Source organism: Mus musculus, chromosome 18, assembly GCF_000001635.26.
Source record: "Mus musculus strain C57BL/6J chromosome 18, GRCm38.p6 C57BL/6J".
Taxonomy (NCBI): domain Eukaryota; kingdom Metazoa; phylum Chordata; class Mammalia; order Rodentia; family Muridae; genus Mus; species Mus musculus.
The window spans coordinates 37971737-37999531 of NC_000084.6; the positions used below are offsets into that span (position 1 = coordinate 37971737).

Consider the following 27795-nt stretch of genomic DNA (forward strand, 5'->3'; position numbering starts at 1 on the left):
CCTTTTCTGTCTCTTTTGATAAAAGAAATACGTGTGGCGACTCAGGAAACTCAAAAGCCACCGGAATTGCACAAGGAGTTTATTACATATTCAATTCAACCCTTGCCATGGAATTTCTAGAAGTTCCTAGAAAATTGAAGATGTATGACTGAGAAGGAAGAAAGGCCGGAAGCAGTTCATTTCACATCATTTTTGCTGTGCTGCTAACGAAGGCTTGAGCCAAAAGCTCTGACGAAGGCCTTCTCTCTGCCTTCTTATGTCCTCAGAATTTTCTCTATTGTTTTTGTTTGTTTGTTTGTTTGTTTTTTGGGGACAGAGTTTCACTATGCAGCCTTGGCTAGCCTGGAACTGACTCTGTAGACCAGGCAGACTTTGAACTCAAAGATCCATTTGCCTCTGTTCCTGAGTGCTGGGATTAAATGTGTGGGCCACCATTCTCAGCCTTTCCCTATCTATCTGTCTTGCCTCTCCCACTACCTACCTAATCTTTGTCCCAACTGCTGCTATCCTCCCACAGGGCCAAGACCTTTCCTACTGAACAGCTTTAGCACCTGCTCCTGCCCCTACCCCTCCTGCTCTGAGCACTCCCCTTATGGGTTCCTTGCCATTGTTTCTGCTCCTCAGAGCCGCCCCCTCCACATCCACCTAGTGTGAAGGCCACATCCATATTAGCTCAAGCTGTCACTGAGTTTAGTCTCTTCAAAGTACTAAACTCACCTGACCTCTGATTGACATGTGTATTTGGTTTCTTTTCTGTAGGCTCCGTAAGAGCAAGGAGCCTGTTTGATTTGTTCACATTATGTCACCCCACTTGGCAGCACCAATTAGGTGCTCAGTACATACTTGTTGAATGAATGAATGAATGAATGAATGATGCTAAAAAGAATGAGCCTTTTGGTTCCAAATTTTATTAATAGTGATCCATTCCTCTTCGACTCCCCTTTGCCCCAGCTCCCAATCCCAATCAGCCACTCTAGGGCCTCAAGGCAGTTCCAGTACATAGGAAGCGGAATAACATAGATTTAGATATCATGCCCATCTCTAGCTTCCAAACCTTCACTTTCCTATAATGTAGTAAAACCATTCTTAGGCCACAAAGCTCTCACTGAACCCCTATATCAAATATATCAACTAGGAGCTGCCCTTATTGAGGGGAAATATCAGGGCTCCTAGCTCAGAAACAGTTCGGTGTTCACCCCTCTCCTTCTTTTAGTGACTTCATAGTACAGACAAATGGGCTGGGCCCAGAGAGGGGCCATGATCTTCCCTGAGACACACAGTCTCCAGGGCTCTCAGTCCAGTGCTCCTTCCATGGTACCATACTGGATTCCAGAGTCATCCATCCAGGGCAGAAGCAGCTCCCAGCAGTAATCTGCCATGGTGAGAGCCTGGCTTCGCCTCTGGTTACCTACCTCCTCAACTGCGGGCCCTGGGGTCATGTGAGAGGCTGGCTGGAGGGTGGATTGGAAGTGCAGGGCGGTTGGGTGGGTAAGCTGGGGGTCGGTGTTGGAAGGCTGGTGGGGCTTGGGGCTTGGGGACTGGTGGGCTGGGAAGAGCTTTCTGGGCACGAGGCAGGCTCTCCTTTCCTCAGGATGAGGTTGTTGAGTTCCTGAAGCAGCTGTTCCTCTAGGGACCCTCGTGCCTGAGAACTGCTTTTTGAAGGGGGGCCCGGAGGAGGGTCAGGTATCCTCTCTTCGTGGCCCAACATGCTTGCCTTGGAGAGGGGGGGTTGATCAAAGGACCTCTGGCTGGTAAGGGATGGATCTGACTTGGCTGACCACTCCCATGTGGAAGAGAAGGTCGTGTCCTTGGTAAGCTCAGGGAAGGCCCCGACCTCCTCATATACTGGCTCTTCATACACAGGCTCCTCCAGCTCATCTTGCTCTTCCACAGATCCCTGGGGTGACTTCATTGGCTGGATGGAAATGGAACAGCAGAGGGTGGGCACAGTGTCAGAGTCACTGTGTTATTAAGCCTGGGGTCACGTTCTTCCTTGAGTCAGACACTACAAAATACTTGACATATATGATGTCAGAACAACCTGTACGGTGGGTCACGCTGCAGGGGAGTGAAATGCAGAGGAGTCAAGATGCCCTGGACCGCAGAGTAAGGAAATGATAGTTGGTGAGGCTTGAACTCAGATCTATCTGGGTCCTGCATGCATTCACTTAACCTCTTTTCTTCTATTTCTCTGATCTGTAATTACTTTCTCCTTTCCTCCTCATATCCCTCCTCACTGTCCTCCTCTGCCACAAATGCATGCATCGATGGCGCGCATCAGAAACATAGAGCACACCAGGGTGTGGGCAGCACGGAATACACACAGAGCTGGCAGACACACAGCCAGAGCAAGCACAATACTCACAAAGAACATGGATAAGGTCCTCCGGTTGTGTAGTCGCCGCTGGACCCAGGTAGAGTGGGGATGAGGGGAGGGAGAGACAGAGACAAAGTGAGACCTGGCAACAGGAGGTGCTGGTGGGAAGTGAGGGCACAGAGACTGTGGACAAGAGGATCGTGGTGAGGGGGTGGGGCATCTGGCATACAGGCACACTGTTTCCTCCTGCAATAGGACAAGGGTAAGGGCAGGGAGCAGATGCTTAAAACATGCTGGGGGTAGAGTCTCACCAGGGTCTGATTGGCAGAGAGAAGGGTGGCTCCACTGTCATCCCCTCGGATGGGCAGCAAGGGCATAGTGCCAAACTTCTGACGAGCAAGGTCAGAGGAGGAACGGCGACGTAAAACCACGGACTGTTGGTCATCATGCTGAGGAGACAGTAGGCTGTTGGCACTGGTCGGCCTGGGTGGCACTGGGGGTGGGTGTGTGGCTGAACCCCAGAAGCACCAGAAGCCCAGCCTTCAGCCTCTTCCTTCTCCTCACCTGGGCTTTAAGGATGCTTGTGGTCCAGTCCCACATCTCCTCCTCATCCATGCAGGACAGACAGCTGTGGGTGAGCAGAGTGATTCAGGAAACTGAAGGAGTCCTAGCAGCAAGCGTGGAGGAACAGAGGAGACGGTAGAGGAAGAGGACAGGGCAGAGCTCGGAGAGATCTCAGTCAGAATAAAGTGCTTGCCATACAAGCTTAGGGATCGGAGTTGGATCCTCAACATGTGTCAGAAACGGGGACACTAGAGAGATGGCTCAGTGGTTAGGAGCACTGGCTGCTATTCCAGAGGACTTGGGCTCAACTCTCATCACCCACACGGTACCTCATAACCATCTATAATCCTAGTTTCAGGCACTCTGATGCCTCTGTGGCCACCAGGCCTACCCATGGTACACAGATATAAATTCAGGCAAAACAACTCATACACATAACTTTTTTAGTTAAAAAAGAAAAGAAAAAGCTGAGGCTGTCATGCTGGCTAGTGCCTGTTATCCCAGTGCTGAGAAGCTAGAGACAGGGAGCTCTCTGAGACTTACCGGCCAGCCAGCCTAACCTAACTGGCAAACCCCAGCTCCTAGTGAATGACACCTGAAGTTGACCTCTGACCTCCACATGCATGAGCGCGCGCGCGTGCACGCGCGCACACACACACACACACACACACTGACAGACACACAAACACATGCATGCACAGATGGTCAGCCAGATGGACAGACAAGGAGCAGGGTAGAGGCAAAGAAGAAGCTAGCTAGAGATACTCACAGGTGCATCTTTTCCAATATTAATGTGAAACCCCACCTGAAAGGCAAAGCGGACCAGTAGTTAGGGTAAGTAAAAGCCAGAGAGGTGACAGCAGGGAAGCCTTAGGTCAGGACAGGGAGGAAAACTCACAGTGTTGGAGGTTTTAACTTCTTGCGGATTCCCAGGTAGACCTTGGCACCTTCCAGAGACCACTCCCGTTCTGGCTTAGAGCTCTGAGAACATGAGCAAAGGCAGTAAGACTGAGATATACAAAAACACCATCGTTAGGAAAATCAAGAAGCCAGGGGCGCACTGGGCACGTGATCATAGAATAAGAAAAGTCAACACCAGTGAAGCAATGAGATTGGTGAGGATATGGGCTGTGGGGTCAGGGGTTGGTAAAGTTATGGCTCCTGATGCCACCCAGCATTCCACTCTACTAGCCCCAGGGCATCACCTTCTTCTCCTTGAGCAGCAGCAGGCATCGGCCACGCACCAAAAAGAACCTCTCCTGGAAACGGTTTCCCAGCAATCGAGGTGGCTCCTCACGACACCGTAGCAGCCCCACTCGTGGGCTCTCACGCCGGACTCCTGGACACAGAAGAGCAATGCTGGGTGGGGACTCTCGGGAGAGGGGCCTAGAGAATGCTGGGCTGAGGGAGGAGGAGGCTCACCTGTGAAGAGGCAGCCAGCGTGTGCCATAGAGACTTTTCTCAGAAGCAGAGAGGCTGAGCAGGGCTCTGGAAGCTGGCACCACTGCAAGGCCTGCTCTAGAACCTTTTCTTTGGGGTGCAGTGGCCTCTCTGAAGGGAAATGTTGAGACAGGTAATAATCACAAAACTAGCCAAAGCCTGGAGGTCCTGTCTCACCTCCCACTAGTTCATTCATTCATTCATTCATTCATTCATACCCCCTTCTAACCACAGCCCCTGATGCTATGTCAGGTACCATATCCCAGGGATACAATGGTAAGAATGATACATAGGCCTGTTACAGCCTAATGAAGGCACCAACAGTAGACAATCAGTTAAGCAAAGCAGCAAAACAGAGACCAGTAATGACTTAAAGGTATATGTTTTTAAGTGTGTGTGTGTGTGTGTGTGTGTGTGTGTGTGTGTGTGTGTGTGTGATGCTGTCCTATAAGCTAAAGTTACAGGCAGTTTGTAAGTGTGTGTGTGTGTGTGTGTGTGTGTGTGTGTGTGTGTGTGTGGTGTTTTCCTGGAAACTAGAATTACAGGCAGTTTGTAAGCCACTCAGTATGGAGACTTGAACCAATTTCTGGCCCTCTGCAAGACACCATCAGATCCTTCTACAAAAGGCTATACAAAAAAGTGGTTGAGAAGTTCAGTAGGCATTCTCAACCACTGGGCCATTTCTCTAGCCACCAATAATCACTTTGAAATAAAATAATATTTAAGAGACACGTGGAGAAACAGAGGCACAGAGAGAAAAGCAGGTGAGCAGGTGAGGTAGGCTGGTCAGGCGAGGCCATGAGACGCTGTGTTTGTAGATGAGGCTCCTCAATCCATCTGAAAGATCAGGCAGAACAAGCTGTACCTAAGATCCTGGGTGATCTTTTTTGTTGAATTTTTTAATTTGGTTTGGGCATGTTTCTTTGTTTTGAGACAATGTTTCCCTGTAGCTCTGGTTGGCCTGGAACTCTATATAGAACAGACTGTCCTCCAATTGCCTCTGCCTCCCTACTGCAGGGATTACAGGTGTGCACCACCATAGCTCCAGGTAGGATCTTATAGGACAAAAAAATGTAAGAACAGATGCCAGGAGTCAAGAAATTGTTCTTGAGGGATCTAAACAGCAAGTGTGGCCTGAATGGGAATGTGTGCAGCTTAGTGGTGCATGCTTGCCTTTCGTGTTCAGTCCTCAGCATGGAGGAGAGAGGCTGCACTCTCCTCTCATAGAAACAGGTCAGAGAACTGCTGATGTGAGATGATGTCTGAGAGACAAGCAACAGACACGAAGTCAAGGTTTTGCAGGCCATGATGAGGGCTTTGAGCTTTATTCTAAATTTATTAGGAACCCATCAGAAAGTTTTAACCATAGCAACGGCGTGAGCTGGTTTATACTTGAAATGTTCATTTGGCTGCTCTTCAGAAACTAGATTGTAGAGAGGAAAGAACAAAACCCTGTCAAGCTGTCCCCTGTCTAGAGCCATGCATTTCAGTGGTTCGTATCGGGAGGCAGAAAGATAATGGTGACCATGAGTAGGATGGGAAGTAACAGATATGGGAAAGAATGATAGACGTGAGGGCTGTCAACATGACTAATTAATAAGAACTATCAATATGACTAATTAATTGGTGGGCATAGGATTTCTGGACTTAATAACTGAGTAAACCATGATACTATTTGCTGAAAAAAGAAAAACCAGAAAATAGTCTGGGCTTTATACTGGGAGAGGGGCCTAGGAAGAAAGGAAATGTCAGTCTTAGTACTGAAATGCCTGTGAGAAGAGGAAGTGTCAAGTAGGCAATTGGATATGTAAGTCTAGAGTGCAGAGCAGAGATCTGACCCAGAGATAAACATCTGGTCGGTCATCGAGGCATGCTGGTGTATACCTGTCATCCCAGCACTTGGGGGAAAGAAGCAGGGGGGTTTCCATAAGTTCAAGGCCAGCTTAATCTACATAGTGAGTTTCCAGCCCACTGGAATTAACTTGGATATCAATTAGGGATTTAAAGAAATGGGGAAGAATGTAGGTAGAAAAGAAGAAAGGGCTCAGGACTGATTCGTAGCCCTTCTAACACTTCAATCTTGGCAAAGGGGGGAAGGGAGGCTCCTTCAAGATAGGGAAACCTTTGCTGAAGCCAAGAGAAGAGGATTAAGAAAAGAACTCATCCACAGGGTGAACACCTTCTTGTGTGGATGAGTTGACTAGTAAAACGTCCATTACATTTGGTAACAGGGAAGTCACGGATGACCTTGGTCATGTGTCCATGCACACAAATGTGTGATCATACTCACCAAGCTCTCCGTGTTCAAGAATTTCAAATGTCACCCACAAGTCTGTCCCCGATGCCGCCCCTCGCATCTCCAGCACCTGGTTAGTCAACTCCTCAGCAGTCAGTGTTGGGGATACCTAGCATACAGACAAGAGGACCCACACTCATTAGAGCCTTGCTCCTGCCCACCCCCACCCCTCCAGATCCCTTAACACTGACCTTTAGGGTGACACAGTTGTCCGGGAGCTGCTGTTCTATGTAAACCTCCATGATGAGGTCTCCAGCCTGGGACAACTGGGGGCAGACGGATAAAGGTGGATGGGGAAATTACAAAAATTCCAAGATGGAGGAATGCCTCCTAGGTACCTCCCCCAGCAAAGAGCTCCTTCCAGCCCCCACTACCAACACGGCTTGGGCCTTGGTAAGAACTCCAAGATGAACACGACGAATGTTTAGCTGCGTATGGTGCCACCTCAGACAGTGCAGTACAGCAGCCTCAAGAAAAGGTTTGCAGTCAAGACTCTGGGTCCCTTCTCTACCACTTCCACTATGACCTACTATGAATAAGTAATTCCAAAAGAAATGAGACTACCAACTTTATGGAGTTCTGTGGTTCTAAAATGAGATTAGAGGTACTTGTAACATAGGAAGTTCTCAGCAGTTCTTGCTTTTGTGTTTTATACAATACTCTTCCTGCCCCACCCCAAACCCCCCAAGGTCTCAGACTGGCCTTGAACTTTGAGACAGGGTCTCAAATAGACCCAGTCTAGCCCAGTTTATTTTTTTAAAAATTATTTATCTTTTTTTTATTATGTACATTGATGTTTTGCCTGCATGTGTTCCTGGAACTAGAGTTGTGAACACTTGTGAGCTGCCATGTGGGTTCTGGGAATTGAACCCAGATCCTCCGGAAGAGCAGCCGGTGCTCTTAACCACTGAGCCACCTTTCCTGACCTTAAACTTTTGATCTTTTATCTTCCTGCTTCTGCCTTCTAAGTGCTAGGATTACAGGCATGTGCTGCCAGTTCTGGGGATTCATCTCAGGGCTTTACACATGCTGGGCAAGCACTTATCTGAGCTCCATTTCAATCCTTGACCTGCAGAGCTCTCTATGGCTGAACTCTTGATCCACACAGCCCAGACACTAGGATGACAAGCATGGACTATCCCACCTAGCTTTTCTGAGATCTCCTGTACTTAGAAATGGGGTGCTGGGTGTGTATCTCAGTGATGGAATGCTTGCCCAGGCTGTGTGAGCCCTGGGTTTAATACTCAGTATCCCTGAGAAAGGGATGAACTGAGGAATCCCCATAGCGGAATAAATGGAGCAAGCATGCTACCCAAAACACCTCCCTCCTGGGGATTCCCCTGTCCACCAAAGAGCCAAGGGTAAATGTGCAGGAAGGCAGGCTGAAAGGAAGCTTCCTTGAGTGGACAGAAGATGTGTTTCCTATGGTGATGTCCCTCTGGTCCACTCAGCAGTCTAACATTAGGGCGTGGTGTTACCTGCACATCCTTCCAGGTGGTAATGAGACTGACCTCCAAGTCAATCTGAGCTGCCTGGTCCGAGTCAATCTGCAACAGAACCAAAAATATCTCAGGGGCTACCAGGAAAGGAGGGAAGCAATGCAGATAGCAAGATCAAAAGGGAACTGGATAAGAGGGCTGGAAGCCTGAAGAACAGGAATCAATAACAAGAGGATATTGGGGTTTAGGTTGATGGAGAAGGAAGCCCAGGACTCTGAGAGGAAGTCACCAGTGCAGGCATAGGCTAGGGCTTGGGGGGTGAGGGTCTAGACTCTGAGTCTACAGGGCTAGGACAGAGGGGTTGTATGGCAGGGTCAGGGAAGCCTTACATCAAAAACAGAGATGTAGCCATCGATGAGCTCCTGCAGTACCCGAACCTCATGCTCTCCCCGCCCATCTGTCTGGAACACACTAGGTGCAAACAGTAGGGCCAGGTTCCGCGTGCACATCTGGTTTAGAGACGCACACTTCTGCACCCTGCAGAGAGAGAGAGAGAGACCCCAGAGTCGTGAGTCCATCTCATGGTCACCACTTCACCAATATATCCATTACTTTGGAAGACCTTTACCTCTAGCTTTGACTATCTTGGCTGCTCATTACTAGAGCAGGCATCCATAGTTTTTATGTAAAGAATAGGCAATAAATATTTTAGACCCTCAGGCCATATACTCTCTTGTAACTTCACAGCTCAGCTGCCGTACTGTTAAAGATGCCATATGAATGGGTGTGACTTTACACCTTACAGGCTTTTATTTGGAAACCCAGGCAAGGAACTGGATTTGGTAATGGTCCTGTATTTGGCAATCCTCTGTAATCCTCTGTAATATCAATGTAACATAACCAGGCATGCACCCCACACCAGAAACCCTTTCTCCTAATACACTAAAGGTGGGTCTGCATCTTAATTTCTTAGAACAAATTTCTTACTTGGCATAGTCTAATAAAAATAATAATTATGTTGATTTCTAATCATTTCTGAAGTTTATAACATGTCAGGTGCTATACTAAGATTTTCACATAGTCGGGCATGGTGGTGTATGCTTTTAATCGCAGCACTTGGGAGGCAGAGGCAGGGGGATTTCTGAGTTTGAGGCCAGCCTGATCTACAGAGTGAGTTCCAGGACAGCCAGGGATACACAGAGAAACCCTGTTTCAAAAAAAAAAAAAAATCACATGGATTATTTCATTTTACTTTCCTACTGCCTATCAGGTAGAAACTTCATTACACCACCTTCCTTTTGAAAGCAAGCAGACTGAGGCTAAAGTCGCCTGGCTAGAACGGGAGAGCCAGATTAAAGCCTAAGTCTACATAATCCCCAAACCCACTCTGAACCTTTAGCCACAACACCTTCACATAGCAGCTATTAGTGACATAAATTAATGAATGAAGTTGTGCCATTGGTTTTAAGTAATGAAGGATCAGGAGAGGGGGCTAAGACAGCCTGACTGTACTGACCGGTACAGATGCCCGATGAGGGTGGCCAGTGTTCTGCGGTTGACTCGAGGCAGGCAGCTAATCACTTCTTTGTACTTCTCCAGGCGCTGATTCTTCTGGGAAAGCTCTAGGGACCGAGGGAGGAGAGTTAGAGAGGAACCAGGAAGAGAGAGAATGGATGCAGAGGGAAGGGATATTCTGAGACATAAACCCAGGATGGATGGATCTCCTTCTGCCTTCTACCTCCCTGTGAAGGTCAGTTTTTGTCAACATGACACAAAACTAGAGTCACCTCAACTGAGGAATTGTCTCCATCAGATTGGCCTGTGGACACCTCTGTTGGGGCGTTTTCTTGATTGGTGATTGATGTGGGAGGGGCCAAGTGCACTGTGGGTGGTGCCATCCATGGGCAGGTGTAAGGAAGAAGACTGAGCGAGTCATGGGGAGCAAGCCAGTAAGCAGTTCTCCATGTTTCCTGCTTGAGCTTCTGCCCTGGGCTTTTTCAGTGATAGATTGTGATCCGGAAATGTTAAGCCAACTAAATCCTCTCCTCTCTAATTTCTGGGTGACCACCAGGATGGGGAATGTTGGGAAAGGGACTGCCCAGTTCCACAGGAGAACTTTGTGGGTACTGACAGAGGAAGATGAGATCTGGGGTGAGTCTTGGAAGTACCTGCAGCTTCTCTCCATCGAGGCAGCAACCTAGCAGAGGTCACGGGGTCATCAAGCTCTCGAAAGAAGCGTTTGAGTGTGTCAGTAACATCTTCTACAAAGTGTTCCCGTGGTCTAAGCTTCACTGACCGGGCATCCCGCCTAAACTCAGCCAAGAGTCGCAGGCTGCGGGCTCGAGCGCCTCCTTTCCGATATACACCTTCCAGCCGGAGCCCTGAAAACAGGCAGCAGTCTCTGTTTAGTAACAAGTGAAGACAGTACTCCACCCACCCAGCGGCCCCTTTAGGATCCTCCCCATGTATGCAGCTGTTAACAGAATCCATGGATGCTTAAGTTTTTTGTATGAAGTGATGTATTTCTATATAACCCTACATATATCATCTCTGGATTACTTGTAATACCTAATACCATATAAAGAATGAGAAAAAAAGCATACATAGTCACTACAATATTTTTCATATTTTCTATCTTTAATTGGTTGAATATACAGATGTAAACTTCTCATGTCTCCACGGTAACTCGTGAACACATACAGAGTAAAGAAAAAGATCAGTTATTTCCCCATTCGCATGTTCCTAGCTAGGATCTCAGGTCATAAACAAATACCTTTGGGGGGGGGTGTTTGTTTGTTTTCTGTTTTGGAGGAACTAGGAATGAAAACCAGGGCTTTACACACCCTAGGCAGATCTTGGCCTTGAGTTGAAAGTCAATGAATCAATCATATACCTTAGATAAACTGCCTTTAGATGACAAAACACACAAGGGTTTTGTCGGTTGTGGTGGTGGTTTTGTTTTTTGTTTTTTGTTTTTTGTTTTTTTTTTGTGGGGGGGGATTTTTTTTTTTGATTGGTTAATGAAAAATCTTGTGCCCAGAAGTTCAGGGGACTCTAATCCTGTCTCTCCCTTGGGAGAGATATTGAGATTCTGTATTCAGCAATTAAGTGTTTGCAGTGGCTTTATAGACTATAACTCCTGCAAATAATGAGAGCTGATGATGTTTGTTTTTTTAATACCCATCTTCCCAGTAGTCTGTGAGCCTCGCAGGATCTTCCTTATTCATTGCCACCTCCTGACAGCCACATGCTAGTAGCTGAACCAATATCTATGGAACGAGTGTGGTAATGCAGGGAGTTGAGAGGGAAAGCTGTGTCCATCCCAGGGCCTTCTCTTAGGGCCTCAGACTGAATTCCTCAAATAAACGCTAGGGAAGCTAAAAAAAAAAAAAAAAGAAAGGATCTGGAGACTGGTGGCTGAGACATCACTGAATGAGGTCACTGCAGTGACGAGGAGAAGGTGGCTAGCCACTGACTATCTGTCACCCATGACTGGTAAAATGTAACTCTTCTCATGGTCATAAAGGTGTCCTTTGTTTTTTTCCAATATTGAAGATTAAACCCAGGGCTTCTTACATGCCAGGTAAAAACCCTACCCATAATCAATACCTTTGTTTGGGGGGGGGGGGAAGGGTATGAGACAGGATTTCTCTGTGTAGCTTTGGCTATCCTGGAACTCTCTCTCTCTCTCTCTCTGTAAACCAGGCTGCCTCTGCCTCCCTAATGCTGGGATCAAAGGCATGTGCCACCACCGCCTGGCCCTTTTTGTATTTTTATTTTGAGATAAGGTCTCAGTAAGTTGCTTCTGCTGGCCAGAGCTGAGAATCCTTCTGCCTTGGATGACCAAGAAGCAGTGGTTTCAGGCCTGTATCAGCAGGCCTCCTTGTTCTGTTTTGCTTTTGTCTGGTTCCGAGGTTGGTTTTGGTACTGGGAATCGAACCCAGGACCTGTAACCTCCTTGGTTTCCTATGAGTTTTCTTTTTCAATATCCAACCTCCTAAAAAGAGTTCCTAGGGAATCGTGTAGATTGGTCGGGCCAGGCTGCAGTAGGAACTCAGCAGGCTGCTTGCAGTCGCTGACCCTTTAGTCCTGGACACTCTCCTCCGAACGATCATTCTAATCAGACCTTCAGGGATCTGCCTCATAGACACCTCCTCTCAGCCCACCACATGGTTGAATCCTCACATATCTTGTGTTCCTCTCACCCCATATGCCAGTGTCAACTGAGCAGGGACAGCCTTGTTTGACATACCCCATTTCACTGTCACATTAGATTGGAAAATGAAGATCATTTGGTTCCATTTTATAGGTGAGGGAACTAAGGCTCAGAAAGCATCTGGTATCATTTTTTCACACACATGCACGAACGCATGCACGCACACACACACCCTGACTTCTCCAACCCCTCCAACTAGCTCAGTGTCAATCTGTGCCCACTCACCATGCTGCGTGACAAAACTGATGCAAGCGTCCACAATGATAGGGATGTCTCCCCGGCTCATCTGCTGCTCCTGCAGGCCCGTGCCACCCCCTCCGGCAGCACCTCCAATGGCCGTGTTCCACGCTGCAAAGTCTAGCCTGCCTTCCCCCTGCAAATACAGGGTCCTGAGACCCAAGAAGCCTGAGTTAGAGCCAGCTCCAGAGATCAGGCATAGAGGTGACGTCCCAGAGTGACCAGCAGGGGGCAGCAACGCCCAACCCAGATAGTTACTAACCAAGGAAGCAACTTTGAGGAAGCAAGCAGTGAAGGGGTGAGAGGAAGCTGGGTTCAAAGAGTCACAGGTACAGAACATTACCTTCCTGTCTCTACAAGGACCAAATGCTCCTTTTTGTCTGGAGTGTCAGCTGCCGAGACCACACCTGTAGAAGAATCCTTGAATATTATCATCAACACCATTACAGTGAAGACTCTTAGACAATTAAGGCATAGAGGTGCCCACTAGCAAATAGCCTTACAGTGTTCCACTAGTGAGCGACACACTGTTACATCCATGCTACACAGGACTGCTCAGAAGTTAAATAATTTGCCTTACATTGTTTGCTACAAAATAGCAAAGCTGAGCTAAAACCCAGGTCTCTTGTTCCCAGAGTCCTGGAACTTATTCTAGGGTGTTCCTCTTTTAGAAGACAATAAGTGAAGATGCATGGTCCCTCCTCCTAGTCCCCAAGCAGCAAATAACACTTTTTGAGTATATACAAGTTGCTTCCTGCCAGGTTCTGTGATAAACGTTTTTGTGTGTTTCTTTATTTGAACTCCACTCCAGCCCCTGGAGGAAGGTCTTACAATTATTGTCCATTTTAAGATAAGAAATCACAGGCAGGGAAACATGGAAATACTTCTCCAGTGACACACAGCTAGGAACTGATGGGAACATTGTCTAAATCTAGGTAGTTTCACTTTATAACTTTTATCTGAACTGTTACAGTCTACTCCTTCCCATGAGAATCCCCAAATAAAAAGGGGTCCACTCTCGTACTCGCCCGCGGCCACCCTTTAGCCCTGTCCACACCCCTGCTCACTGATCTCCTGTAGACGTCGTAAATGCACCATGTCCTCCGGAGCAGGGGGACCAGGGCCAGGCGCTGGGCACAGGAAGAGATGATCACCACGAAGGAGGCCGAAGCCCGACAGCCAGAGACCAGGGGCCAGGCCTGCGTGGGAGGGGGACCGTAGCCACAGGCGACCCATCCGCAGCAACCCAGGGCCCAGCAGCTGGTGGCAGCTGAGCGGGGAGAACCACTGTGGAAGCAGAAAGCGGATGGGGGTGGGGGAAGACAAGGGGTCGGGGAAGCAAATGAGAATGAGAGACCACGAAAGGAGAGCAGAGAAAAGGGGGGAGGAAATGTGGTGGTGGGGAGAGACCAGAGCGGGGAGACCGGGGGAGAGACCCAGGGCCAGTCCCGGGGACAGACGGGAGGGGGCAGGAAGGAAGGGGAGACTGGGGAGAGGAACAGACGGCACAAAGAAATTCTTTCTATTTGCCCCAGTGTACAGGAGACCCCAGTGTGGCTGCCCTGCTCCCTAAGCAAGGTGGGAGAGAAGAGGGCGTAGCCAGCATGCATTCTGAAGAGTTACCATGGTTGGGCAACCTTCCCAGCAGGTCACTATGGAAAAAGCGATGTTTGGGGGTCACACTAAAAGCAATTCTGTTCTAGCTGCATGGGTTTAAAAAAACAAACTAGGGGTGCCTTTTTTTTTTTTTTTTTTTTTTTTGGTTTTTAAGAGTTCCGATCTGTCACCAACACTTTCACTAAAAATAATTTTTAAAAATTAACTGCTAGAAAAATAAGATGAACAGACAAAGATGGGAGCTGGAATGATGGCTCAGTGTTCTAGAGCACTTGTAACTTTTGCAGAGGACCGAGGTTCAATTCTCAGAACCTACATGGTGGCCCACAACCATCCTCAACTCTAGTTCTGGGGACCTGATGGCCTATTCTGACCTCTGTGGACACTGTGCATATACAGTGTATAGATATGTATATATATACCTATATACAAATATACATACATGCCAAACATTCATATATTTAAAGTAAATTAAATAAATGTAAAAACTATTTTAAAAGACATACAAGCCCTTAATTTGTATAATTAGATTCCACAAATTAAATCGTCCTGCCAAACTGCTATGAAAGATTCAGAATGCTTCATACTATCATGGATTGGAACAAATAATTAGGAGACCACAACATGGTGGGCGGAGTGTCACCTGCATCAGAGATGTCATGGGGAAGCCAGAAGGTGGCTCCTGGCCTCTGGGCATGAGAAGTCTCTAGTGATATTCAGGGTAGCAGCTTTGGAGAGTCTAGGCAGGGGAAGGCAGCTGTAGGGTTAAGGAGGAGCAGCCGGCTGCACACAACTTCTGAGTTGTCAGGAGGGAAGGAAGGCGCACGGGGTGAAAAGTTGAAGGTGAACAGAACTTAGGGATGAGCTGTTTTAGGGTGGGAGAGACTGTCGTCATCGGCAGCATCGCCACCGCCATTATTTCAACGCCCACACACAGAGGGCTTACTGTGTGTGGGCTTCGGATGTCACCTAATCCTCATCCCCAGGGGGGGAGTCTTTACACCCACTCTGCAGACGTGGAAGAGCTCCCTGGGCTAAGTTGTAGGACTTAGATCTCAGGATGTCTGGCTCTGAGCCTAAACTTTTTACTTCCAGGAAAGGAAGCTGAGACTCAGAAATTGACTGGTCGAGGTATGGAGAAGGTACGGTGTATGAAAGTGACTGTGACTGGCCATGGTGGCACTTGCCTGATATCCCGGTGCTCGGGAGGCAGAAACAAGGAGGATTGCTTAAAGTCTGAGGCCAGGCTGGTGTACACTGCAAATTCCATGTTAGCCAGGGTTACATAGCAACACGCTGTTTCATTAAAGACAAAAAAAAAAAAAAAAAAAAAAAAAAAGGAGCCTTTGCGTGTTGGAGTTAAGAGCACTGGATGCTGTTCTAGAGGACCCAGGTTCATATCCTAGCATTCACATGGCAGCTCACAGTTGTCTGTAACTCTAGCTCCAGGGTCTCTGACACGTCACACAGACAAATGTGCAAGCAAACCACCAATGCACATAAAATAAAAATAAAATTCCTCCAAAGGTTGTTGAGAAAAACTAAATGAGATATTGAGTGGGCACCTTTCTTAAAATGCAGGGCTTGGCGCAGAGTAAGCCATCAGCCAGCTCTGCCAGGTTTCTAACTAGAACATGTTGGGGGGAGACGGAGATGGACATCAGGAGCTGCCGGAAGGTCTTGCCGTCTCACCTTGCCCACTGCACTGATCCAGGCCTCTAGACTGTCTGCTCCATCAGTGGCAAAATGCTGGATTCTTCCCCCAGTGAGGATGAGTTCAAAGGAAAAGGGGAACCTGCAGAGAAGACCAGGTTAGGAGGACAGCAGGGGACAATTAAGGGGCTGCCAGGGTGGCACTAGCAAGACCAGGGGTGGAAAAGAGGAGTGTCACCTGTCAAGGTCACCTGGATCAGCAGGTGGGGGGCTTACACCCAGACATACAATATCCTGGGGCTGGAGAAGGCTGAGGGGTTCAGGGCTGCTCTCTGATGCAAACATTTCCAGGGCAGCTCCCAGCACACACCACAAGCGGGGAGGAGCTAAGTGAAAGAGAGACGGAGGAGCTGTCATTCTCCCCATTGTCACAGTCCCCAGTCCCCACAAGCTTACTTCACGTCAAGCTGCCTTCCTATGGTTGATACTACAGAACCTTCCCAGTAACTCTATCAAGTGGGTTTATATTTAGGGCTGCTCTGCAGATGGGAAAACTGAGGCTTGCTGTCTGTGCAGAAAGAGGGAGGAGCAGAGAGGATACTTGACCCAGACAGAGAGCAGAATTTCTTATCTGTCATCTAGGGCAGTGACCTGACCTTGTCCCTCTCTCACCCCCAGCATCCCAGCCCACTGCAGGGCACTTGCCTATGCCAGCTCTGTCCTCCTGTCTCTAGGCAGAGCGTCCACACCTAACCTACTCTCTGCCCCTGTCCCCTCCCATGCCCTGGCTCCTGCTCACCATCCCGGCCCCTGCGAAGGGGTGGGGCTCCAGCCTTGTTGCTGATGGAGCCACAGTACAGGAAACCTCTGTAAGTGGCAGGCACTACCACCTCATTGTATACTCCAGGGGAGTCTGCGAGGGGAAGAAGTGATCAGTTGAGGACCATAGTGTATGGATGTAGTGCATGGATGGCATGACTCCCTTTGGGAAAATTCATCCAATAGAATCAGACCATGGGGTCCAATTCCACCCACAGCAGGGAATGCAGCCCAATGGGGGTATGAGCCCCTGAACACCCAGATTGGAAGAGGGACATAGAGAAGTCTCTAGTGCATTTTTTTCTCCCATCAGCCATCCAAACAGCCAGGCAGCTCTAGTCGGACACTTCAGAGCATGGTCATCGGTTAAATGTCTTGGCCTATCTGGCCTGACAAATGGAAGCCAACATCATTAAACCAACCACTCATTTGAGCAACAAGAATGTCTCCCAGGAAGATGAGACGGGTCCTGCAGGTTGATGCTTGTCAGAATGGTAAGGTAGTAACGTTTGGACACATCCTGACTATTATAGGCAGTGACCTCAGGCCCTCATCAGTCAGTCAACCTTTAACCTCAGGAAGTCTGAGGGCTTGGGAAACTGACAAGCCTGCCATTGCAATAGATGTGGCAATGGGGTAGTGGTGCCCCCTTGAAAGAAATAAGTCACAGGTTGAGGCTGAGATCTCCTAGGGAGAGAGACAAGTTACTTGGGAGGATGATGACCTGAAGGTAGAAGGCTAAGCAAGCTGCCATTGAGGGCTGAAGGGGACAAGGGTTCCTCTCCCTCAGAGGTTTCGACACAGAGAAGCTGGGCCATGTTCTTGAGCAGGTTGGGTCCTGCCATAGCTGCACACAGTGCCTAAAGGGAAGGAAGGGTCTTCATCAGCCTCATACACAACCCAAGAGCTCTTCCAGGAACAGCCTTTTATCATCAAATGTAGCCTTTATCACCCATGTCTAGGCATCCCAACACAGATTGCACCCTGCCACCCCCACCTCCCCATGAACACCAACCTGTCTGTCCTACCTGGAGAAGCTGGCTATGATCTGGATGCCGAGGGTGGGGCTTCCGGAAGAGACCCAGCTTATACTTTCGGGAGATGAACTCTCCTCGAGGGCCAGGGGCTGAATCTGGATGCAGCCCTTCACCTGGGGGAAGTGCCCCTGCCCAGAAGCAATTGGCACGATCATTTCCCAGGACAATGAACAGCTACAGGATGATAAGAGGCAAAGATGAGTGACCAGAAACCCAAGGGTCTCCAAACAGCCTCGTCCCCAAGCTGGACCCAGAGTCTATTTTTGGATGTTCCCTGTCCTTTCCTCCTCCTCCTCTTTCCCTAGATTCCTCACCTGCACTATCTCATTACTCCAGACACTCGTGTCCAGCTTCAGGCTCTGCACCTTGGAGATCCCAGAGCCCAGGGCCCTGTGCTGACCTGTTAGAACACAAAAACCAAGTGGCAGAGAGCACTGAGTCCTTCCCCAAGTCCCCAGCTCCAGGACCTCTCATTCCCATTTGGGCCTGAGGCCTGCCTCTCACCTGCACACTGCTTGCAGATGACGACCCCCAGGTTGACGGCAGCCCAATCCGGCCGGGAGGCCCTGCAGTCCGCACAATGCCGGTTTGCCGGGTTGGACCAGACCTTCTCAGCCACCTCGTAGTCAGACAGTGTCTCGGTTACTGCTTCTTGCAGAGCGGCTGCCCAGCTCTGTCGAGCCCCCCCAGACTCGGCTGTGAAGCTGAGGGGTGGACAGCCAGTCCATAGGCATGGGCCCCGTCCACATCCTAACCCAATGGCCACTCCTACCGGAGCTAATAAAAGTCACTTCTGAGCCTATTTTTTATTATATTTTTAAAATTGTTATCAGGGTTTCATCTATCTCAGGCTGGCCTCAAACTTCTTATATGGTTGAAGATTACTTTAAACCTCTGATCCTCTGGCTCCAAGTGCTGGGATTAGAAACACACACTATTATGCCTCATTTATGCAGTGCTGGGGATCAAACTCTAGCTGCATCCTCTTCCTTTCCTGACATCTTGACCTTGCTCACTGAATCTCACCACCTCCTCATTTATCCCCATTGATATCCGTTTGAGGAGGCGTCCAGCCCGCGGCACCTTTGTGATCTCCCTTGAAAAGATCCTACCCTTGCTTTCCACCAGGCTTGGCCCCACCTGAAGCAGCGATGGGGTGTGAGCAGATCGAAGCTTCGACTCTTGGTCTCCCGGACACTGCAGCCTTGCAGTTCAATGAAGCAGATCCCGATGCCCAGTGAGAAGGCCTGGCAGAGTCAGGGGCACACAACATGGTGAGATTCCAGAATGGACTGACCAGGCGCGTCAGTCTCTACTCAGCCCTCTTTACCTGCTCACTCTTGTACAGTGCCAGCTCTCCAGGGATCAAGGCAGCAAACACCTTGGCCTTGTGTCCACGCAACTCTAACGTGCCCGTGCGGAGGGGTCGTGGTGGGTGAGGGGGCCGGGGGTGGCCCAGGAGGCGCTGTTCCTTCAGGCAGGATTGCAGCGTGGAGCACCATAGGTCACGCTGAGCTGGGGTGGAAGGCAAGTCAGCTGGGTGGATGCTAACCTAGCCTCCCCCCCCACCCTAACCCAGTGGGCTCTGACCCTCACCCTCACTCTCTGTGCGGAACACAAATACTCTCTGGCCGGTAATGACCTGGAATTTGTTGTCCTTGCTGCTTCGGGTCATCTCGATGGCAGTCAGAGGGATCACACCTTTGGGGAAGGGGTCCTGGAAAGAAAACCCGGCGACCCATGGGGACAGGGACTGAGCTACATGCACTCAACCTTCATGAGATCAGCATTCAATCCCCATGGTTACAGCTGATGAGCCAGCTATCTCAGATGCTGACATCTGGAAGCTGTGGTCATCCTTCTACCATGGGCTTCTAGTCCTTCTAGTCCTGAGCCTCTCTCGGTCCTCCCCATCTTTCTCTCTCTGGTATTCATGCAGCAGCTCCCGTCCCCTACCTTGTCACTGCCAAAGTACATTAGACTCCTTCCATTGAACTGCACAAAACGTCTCTGGAACACATAGTTTCTGAAGAAGGAAGACACTGAGATGATCTGAGTGTTTGGGAACGTATGCTGTGGGTGATCGATCATACGTCCTAGAACCTGTCCCCTACCTCTCATCCCTTTTCCCTTCTCTACCCTTCCCTGCTTCTCCCAGCAGCCCTACCCCTGAGGTGAGAGCTTGTCCAGCCAGCCACTGAGCAGAGGCACGGGACGATCTGCTGTGGAGGAGAAGCTGGCATAGGGCGAAATGAGGTCATCACTGGTCTCTGCATCCTGGGTGGGTAGCGAAAGAATGGAGTCTCCAGGTAGCTCGAGGCTGGCATAACCAGCATCCTCCCGTGTCTCCAGATCCTGTCTGCTGAGCATTATGGGGGCAAGAGGAAGGAACACAAGTCAAACTAAATGCCCTCCACAGTCTCTCAGTAAGTTTGCCACCCCTGCCCTTGGCACCTATAGCTTGGCTTTGTAAATAAATGGGGTAGAGAAGCTGGCAACCCAAAAGGTTGCCCCAAAGCTTTCTCCTGAGTGTGCTTGCGGTTTTACTGGGAAAATGTCAGTCTCTCTCCTCTAGAAGTGGGAAAGATGGGTAAGTGCCTTCCTGCCATGGTTGCTTGCAGCTCTTCAACATACATCACTGTTGTTGTTTTTCTCCAGAATGTTCTTGGCCTTCTCTCCCTGAATTAGTTTCCATCAGTTCTTACCGGTGTGAAGCAAACTGCCCAACTGGACACCCGGTCAATCTTGTCCTCCCTCCCACAGTTCATTCTCTCCAACCCACCAGGGCTTTTTGAAAAATGCAAATGAGGTCATTGCATTCCTCTACAGGAAACCACTCAATAATGCTCTATTCACAGTTAGGAGGAACTCTGAATTCTATGCCTGGGCTGCGAGTTACAGCCAGGTACCTGTAGTTTTAAAAGTTCCCAGGTTATGGTACAGCCCAGGTAACGAATCACTACTCTACCTTGTTTGTTTCTTATTGCACTGAGAAATTGAAGCAATCAGACAAGAACCCCACAGACTCACAGCGCCAGATCAATCCAGTTTCACACACATACTCTGCCTACCTCCTGTGACTGTAATAAACACCTGTCTAAAGTCAGACTTTGCTCTGAGTACCGGATCCCACAACTCTTACCTACACAAAGATATTGCTGCAGACTTTCTCACCTTCCTCTCCATACATCCTCCATCAAATTGTTTTTACGTACTTCCAGACACATACAACTTTCCACACAGCTGTTTACTTCACCTCTACGTCTACCATCAACTGTCATTCCAAACGGCTTGATTCTGTTCCTTCTGATACTCTCTACTCTTTTTTTCTTTTTTGAGATAGGGTTTCTTTGTGTAGCCTTGGCTATTCTAGAACTAACTCTGTAAACCAGGCTGGCCTCAGACTCACCTAGACCCACCTATCTTTGCCTCCTGAGTGCTAGGATTAAAGGTGCCTGACTTCACAGTTTCTCTTCATAGTCCTGGCTTTCCTGGAGCTTTGTTCTGTAGACCAGGCTGGCCTCGACCTCACAGAGATCTGTCTGTTTCTGCCTCCCAAGTGCTGGGATTTAAGGTGTGTGCCTGCCTGCCTCCTCCTCCTCCTCCTCCTCCTCCTCCTCCTCCTCCTCCTCCTCCTCTTCCTCCTTCTTCTTTTAATGCATTGATCAGACTCTCATCCCTTTGACTCCTAGCCAGAGTCCTTTGCGACCTCCATGATTCCAGAGGTCAATTCTCAGTCACAGCTTACTAAGCAGCAGCAGCCTGCCCAGCACCCTGGACTCCCCCTCCTCCTATGCCCTTGGCTTCAATGACATCATCTTCTCCTAGCTCTCCTTCTCCTTCTCTGGCTATTTTGGTTCAGTCTATTTAATGATTCTTCCTCTTCCTCAAACCTGTGGATGTAGGAAGGCACAGAAGCTCTAGACTGGATCTTCTTCTCCCCTCCATCCCCTCTAAATGCTGACAGTTTCCATATTGAAATCTCTGGCTCAGGTAGCCCACCCAAACGATAGGCAGAGGTGGTCAGCAATTGTGTTTATTATTGCCTCTTGGATGTACTAAACTTCTCCCATTTCATATGTGAAGCAGAGTTCCTGGCCAATCTCCTCCCTCCTGTTTGATGCATAGCCTTCCTGGCTCAGATCACAATGCCATGAACTCTTAGGTGCTCAGAACCACACTATCCAGTAGAAATCAACAAGGACTACATATGCAATTCAGCAACATTTTTAAAAAAGAAATATTGATGTTGGAGTGATGGTTCAGTCATCCATCTCTACTTCTACCATTAACTGTCATTCCAAATCGTTACTGTAGCTTTGGTCTAGAGCACTGGCAGCTCTTGCAGAGGACTAAGGTTTGATCCTCAGTGCCCACATGGTGGCTCCCAACCATCCATAGATCAATGTCAGGGAATCCATCACCCCCTCCTGGCCACTGTTAGCAGGAGGCATGCAAGTGCTACACAAATGTTCATGCAGCCAAGCACAGATGTACATGCAGCCAAAACATTCATTACACATAAAATAATTTTTATGTTTTAAAAATAATTAATTTTAGTAGTCCATATTTTATATAAGCCAAACCATAATATTTTAGTATGTAATCAATGTAAAAAAAAAATCACTGAAATAGAGGCTGGCTCAGGGGGTAAAGTACTCGCTGCATAAACAGAACAACACGCATTTAGGTCCTCAGCCCACATGAAAAGCCAGGCACCAGGTAGGATGTCCATAGGCCAGCAACGAGAAGCAGAGGTGGGTTGATTCCCAGGGCTCAATGGCTGCCCAGTGTAGCCAAATTGTTAACTCCAGGTTCAGTGGAAAAAAAAATCTCAAGAGAAAAAAAAAGTGGAAAATAACACAGGAAGACAACTGATGTCTGTCATCCTCTGGCATCCACACATGCATGCATGGGCAAGTGCTGCTATGCGCAAATATATGCTCACATGTACATACATCCCACATGCACACAAAAAATGACTAAGATAACTCTTTCTGTATATGTTGTATTTTCTCTAGCGTGGGTTTTTTTTCCAGTGGGTTCTGGCAGACGCTTTAGATTTCCAACTCCTCTCAAACCAGAGCAGCACGTTTCACATGCTCAGTCGTCACGTGTGGTTAGTGGTTACCATTTGGGACAGCAGAGGCTCATGCTGTAGCCCTCAAAGGCAATGCTTGGCTGCTATTTTCCTCTCAGACAACAGTGTAGCATGACATTTTACCCTTAACATGCAGCCACTTCTCACCAACCCCTCCCCTACGCCGCTGCAGCAGCCTCTCCACCTGCTCCTCCATGTTTTGCTCCCAGAGCATTCTCAGCAAAGCAAACAGAGGGATCCTTTCACAATCTAAGTCAGAACTCTCCGGTAGCTTCCTGTCACTGTCACTAAGCGTAACAGTGGCCATCCCCACAGGTCCTAACCACAAGCCCCTTTACCTCTGCCATCAGCCATGGGACCCAGCCACACCCCTCCTCCCCACTGCACTTCACCTCCCCAGGCTGTGCTCTCAACCTCCCTCTGCCTAGGGTACACCGTCTCCAGAACTCTCCAAAGCCAACTGTTCAATTCAGGTCCTTCGACCTTTTGTCCAAATGTTATCCTCAATGCCCTTTCCTCCCTCTTCCTCCCCTCCTCCTCCCCCCTCTCCCTTCCCTTCCCTTCTTCCTCTCCTTCCTTGTATACCTATGTACATATGTGTATGTGCTCTCTTGTGCAGCCCAGAGATTAATGTTGGATGTCTTCTTTGGCTGTCCTTCACCTTATTGTTTAAGCCAGGATCTCTCACTGAACCCAGAGTTCATCGATTCACCTGGAGTGACTGGCCATAGAGCTCCAGGAATCAGCATGCTCACCCTTCTGGCCCTGAGGTTATAAGTACATGCTGCTGCCTGGCTTCTGTATGGTAGGCCTGGGGATCTGAACTCAAGTCCGCATGCTTTACCTATTGAACTGTCTCCCCCAGCCCCGTTTGTGTGTGTGTGTGCATGTGTGTGTGTGTGTGTGTGTGTGTGTCTGTGTGTGTGTCTGTGTGTGTCTGTGTGTCTGCGTGTGTGTATGTGTTGAATGGTCTAATAACTTACTGAAAGTTCCAGTCCTTTATAATTCCCCATCCCCAGCTCTCTAAACCTGTTCAACTACAACACTGCATAAACAGTAACTATTGCAGGCTGGGGAAATGGCTCAGTAGTTATGAATATTGACTGCCCTGCCAGAGGTCCTGTGTTTAATTACCAGCAATCACATGGTGGCTCACAACCATTTGTAATGAGATCCGATGCCCTCATCTGGTGTGTCTGAAGATAGCTACAGTGTACACACACACACACACACATACATAAAAAAAAACTTTAAAAAAAACCTAACTATTGCTGGGTGGTGGCACAGGCCTTTAGTTCTTGCACTTGGGAGGCAGAGGCAGGTGGCTCTCCAAATTCAAGGCCAGCCAGGTCTACAGAGTGAGTTCCAGAACAGCCAGAGCTACCCAGAGAAAGACCTGTCTTGAAAAATACCAGCTTTGAGCATGTAACAGTGCTCCCTCTTTGCTGAATGCAAAGACATACTTTTGAATTTTAATTCTATATCTATTTGCTTGTGTGTTTCTCTGGTGGTCTGTCCCCTCTGTTGATTCACAAGCTGCCTGGGAACAAAAGTCAACAGGGAGGACAGTTGCCTATGTGCTGCACCTTGAGTGCCTGCTCACCACTGAGGGCATGAATGCTCAATGTGTATTTGATGAGTAACTAGAAACATGGCCACCATGGCTAACGCAACTGCTCCTTAAGCTTCTTCCGTCTGCCACTGCCGCTCCGTTCCACCACTCCCGCTCCACTCACCTGTGTTCTGCCCTTTCCTGACAGACACCCCTGCCGTCTCTCCTGTCAGAGGCTCCTGGGATCCCCACAGGCTGGACACCGTAGTACAGGCAACCAGGATCCATGATGTGCACTGTCAGGTGAGGAGAGGGGTATTGGAAAGAAAGGGGGGATTAGGTGGAAGTGTCTGACATGCTGGTGGTCACAAGCCCTCTCCAGCAACCCATCTACCTGTGCCTGTTGTGGGCCTGAAGGCAGGGGTTGGGACAGTCGCCTGAGAACTATCTGGAGTCCTGAAAGGAAATTCTGATGGTTATTAAGACAGAAGGATAGCCCTCATGCCCAGTTGCTCTCTTCCTCTCCTCGGGATCAGACCCCTAGGTAGAAAACCAACTCACACGTCCTGAGCTGCCTGGGCCCGACCTCTTAAGTCCAGGCCAAAGTAGATGGCATTAGGCATCATCTCCATGGTATTCGGGACTGAAGGCTGTTCAGAGGAGGAAGGAAGGAGAGGAGAGGATCTTTGCGTACACTCTGAGTTCCTGGATACTTCTGGATCCCAGAAGATTGGGCTCAGTCCAGGCCTCTGGGCAGTGGCAGGGTTGCTGAGCCCAAACACCGTCCTGGGCTTAGGCACAGGCTTGGGGGGTTGGGCATCAGGGGCTGGGCTGGGAGTTGGCTCCATGGTATTATCCAGATGAGAATCCAGGAAACCCTCAGCAGAGCCTGCCCGCAACAGGCGCAAGATGCGTTTCCGGTGTCCTGTAGCACTGATGCCCAAGTGCCTCAGCTCCTCGTGGCCCAGGTGTTGGGCCGCACCAGCTGTAGCTAGGCCATGCCGTCGGAAAGTGTCCGCATACTGCTCCAGATGCACCAGGGCCAACCACACAGCGATGTCCAGGTCCTGAGGGGCAGCCATGGGCTTTCAGGCCATTGCTGGGGGGAGGTTCAGGGTGAAGGGAGGGCTCAGGTGGAGATTCCCCACTCCCTACCACAAAGTCTGAGGCTTGGACAGGGGTGCCAGCCTCCAGATCTCTTTCAAAGAAGAATGCCCAAAGATTGTGATCTGGGGACAGAGCTGTGCCAGAAGATAAGGACAGATTCTCTCCTGATAGAAATTGAGGAAACGGAGGCTCATGCTCACAGCAAGCTACACTAGTGTTGGTCCTTAAGCGCTTGCCTCTGAGCTCTGGCCCTGTTTTCTGTGCACTCGGCCAAGTGAACATAGAACAAGATGTTGGAATGCTACAGGGCCGGGCAGGGTGAGGAGGTGAGGTGGCCAGATCCAACTGCAGAGTAAGACAGGAGAGGGCAAGCCAGAGAGGAAAGAGAGACATCCACTCACACTGGTTTCCAGAGCAGAGGTTCAGGGTGGACATCGTAATCCTGGTCATTCCCAGTCCCTCCTCCCCTTCCACCTATTGTCTATCCTCAGACTTCCTTCCTGTCCCTCTAGCCTGGCCACCCCCACATCCTGCCTGCTGTGGTTAGGCTGCCCAGAGGGCCCCAACTAGTCCCAATCTGTGGGGTCCTGGTCTGGGCAGAGGCCACCTAGGAAAGAGGGCTGAGTGGAGAATCTGGCCATTCAAATGAGTACCTGAAGGGGAGAGGCAGTCCAAGGTGTTCTTTGTTCCCTAACCACGTATATGCATGTACACACACATGTGCACACAACACACACTCCCAGACTCAGATGTGTGAAGACACACACATAAACACACACTCAGCTGTGTGAGGACACACACGCCTACACACAGAGACACACAGACTCTAGCACTGCATTGTGAACACACACACACACACACACACACACACACACACTTAATCCAAACCTTCCTTTTCTGAGCCTGCCTTTCCCCTACCCTTGTGATTAGGTCTCCGTAGTCTTGTCCCATTGGGCCAGTTTACCTCTAATCCCGTTCCATAACCTGGGTCCATCTCAGATTCAGCCTTCCCAGAGTTTTCAGCCCTGCCCTGTCCTTGTCCCTACCTCTACCTGCATCTTTCTAAATTCATCTTTGCCCCACCCCATATTTGCTCTGTATTATGAAATTTGTCAGGCCCCAGACTTCTGACCAAGTCTTAAATTCTAACAGTCGCCTCCCATCTGCGGTTGGCCTCTATCCCCCACAGTTCCCATCCCTGTTGCTCTCCTACGAATTGTGTCCCATACCAAAGCCCGGCTGGGGTGTTAAGCCTCTGGGCCCTGAGTCAGATTCCACTCTCTTGGTGACTCAGTCTGGGCTCAAGCACTATCTAGGAGCTGGAGGTGCTTGCGGGATGGAGGTGGCAGATGCGGGACCCGATCAAGCACGGTATTGGGCTTGGGGGAGGGCAAGAAGGGAGGAGGCAGAGGCCTGGCAATAAAGAGGGGCGGGTTCGCCGCAAGGAGGAAGGAGAGGAGGGGTAGGGAGACGACGCTGAGGGACCCTGAGAGCCCACGGAGGTCCCGGAGGAGGTGATGGGGTGGAGTCTGAGAAGCTGGGCCCGAGGGCTAGGGGTCCTCACCTCGCTGTGGCCTCCTTCAGCTTCAGGGTGCGGGCTGTGCTGTCCGAGGCTGAGGGGTCCGGCCCTGCCAGCACCGCCTCCCCGCAGCCCTCCCCCGACAGCCCGGCCCCGCCCCGACGGCTCGATGGCTCGCTGCTCCTTGTGCAAGCGCCCGCCTTCAGGTGGTTTGGGCCCCTTACCCAACCGCCTTTGCTTATCAGGGGCCTGGACTCTGCTTTCTCTGTTTTCTCCCAGAACAAAAGGTTGGGACTCAGAAATGTCTGGGGAAGGGACTAAGATGGAGGGTCAGGTCAGAGAGAGGGGTAGAGAGTAGAGACTGAGGAAGAGCATGGCGGAGGACCTTTGTACCCGGTCCTGCTGAGGGGAACAAGATGTGGGGCTGGAGCCCCTCTCCTGCATCCGCTGGGCTCAAGTACCCAGTTAAATGGGAGATGAGAAGAGACTGGGCAAAGCCTTCGGAGCTGACGATTCCACTCTGTGCTGAGGCCCCTCCCCTCTGTGCCCCAGGGAAGGCTCACAGGCTTCAGTTGCCCCAACCCACCCACCCCCACCCCCTACCCCCACCCCCCGCCTAGGTTTCTTTTCTTGAGTCTTCAAAATCAAGTCTGCCTTTCTGGGGCAAGCACGCTGGCCAAACATGCTTGGACCCTTTCATGCTTGAGAGAAGCCTCTGTTTCCGGCTTTCCCACCTGACACGTGCTGGAGCAGGGTGGGCGGTGGGAAGGTGCCTCTCTCCTCTCCCTGTGGCACTTGCAAGAGCTCCAGCCCTGAAGCCTGTCCCACCCCAGAGCCCCGGAGATACTTCCCTCTCAGAGCAGGGCCAGTCTTAGCTGTGT

The 27795-nt window shown here is 49.7% G+C and overlaps 1 protein-coding gene and 2 non-coding genes across 14 annotated transcripts; all 3 read right to left on the minus strand.

The window, feature by feature from the left end:
• Nucleotides 1-886: 886 nt before the first annotated feature.
• Nucleotides 887-27795, minus strand: Arap3 (ArfGAP with RhoGAP domain, ankyrin repeat and PH domain 3). 12 transcript variants are annotated; one of them, XR_003952486.1, is made up of 33 exons: nucleotides 26960-27049; nucleotides 24850-25387; nucleotides 24683-24744; nucleotides 24473-24584; nucleotides 19803-19997; nucleotides 19592-19661; nucleotides 19232-19352; nucleotides 18966-19150; nucleotides 18776-18882; nucleotides 18140-18339; nucleotides 17950-18035; nucleotides 17627-17809; nucleotides 17323-17458; nucleotides 16579-16692; nucleotides 16018-16165; nucleotides 15819-15921; nucleotides 13577-13796; nucleotides 12853-12916; nucleotides 12498-12661; nucleotides 10225-10437; nucleotides 9573-9678; nucleotides 8446-8593; nucleotides 8096-8164; nucleotides 6809-6883; nucleotides 6612-6726; nucleotides 4304-4432; nucleotides 4087-4220; nucleotides 3780-3862; nucleotides 3651-3686; nucleotides 2882-2984; nucleotides 2629-2766; nucleotides 2366-2404; nucleotides 887-1915 (listed from the first exon to the last, which is right to left on the minus strand). XR_003952486.1 is itself a non-coding variant. In XM_006525488.3 (33 exons), the coding sequence occupies exons 2-33, from the start codon at nucleotides 25368-25370 to the stop codon at nucleotides 1436-1438; spliced, it is 4620 nt and encodes a 1539-aa protein (XP_006525551.1). In that variant the 5' UTR covers nucleotides 25371-25387; nucleotides 27649-27795; the 3' UTR covers nucleotides 887-1435. The 12 variants fall into 12 exon arrangements, 10 of the variants coding, with proteins under 10 accessions (XP_006525551.1, XP_006525555.1, XP_006525552.1 ...); XM_006525488.3 differs by lacking the exon at nucleotides 26960-27049 and adding an exon at nucleotides 27649-27795 and having other exon boundaries at nucleotides 2882-2945; XM_006525492.4 differs by lacking the exon at nucleotides 26960-27049 and adding an exon at nucleotides 27649-27794 and having other exon boundaries at nucleotides 2882-2945; nucleotides 24850-25355.
• Nucleotides 2767-2881, minus strand: Mir6981 (microRNA 6981). The gene has a single exon (NR_105947.1). It is a non-coding gene; the product is annotated as a microRNA 6981 (primary transcript).
• Mir6980 (microRNA 6980) lies at nucleotides 19151-19209 on the minus strand. Its single transcript, NR_105946.1, has one exon. It is a non-coding gene; the product is annotated as a microRNA 6980 (primary transcript).

Coding starts and splice junctions, on each gene's coding strand:
- Arap3 (XM_006525488.3), bottom strand. CDS start 25,370: ATGGCTGCCCCTCAGGACCTGGACATCGCTGTGTGGTTGGCCCTGGTG. Junction 17,810..17,949: donor GGAGTAATGAGATAGTGCAG/GTGAGGAATCTA, acceptor ATCATCCTGTAG/CTGTTCATTGTCCTGGGAAA. Junction 2,405..2,628: donor TCTCTGCCAATCAGACCCTG/GTGAGACTCTAC, acceptor ACCTGGGTCCAG/CGGCGACTACACAACCGGAG.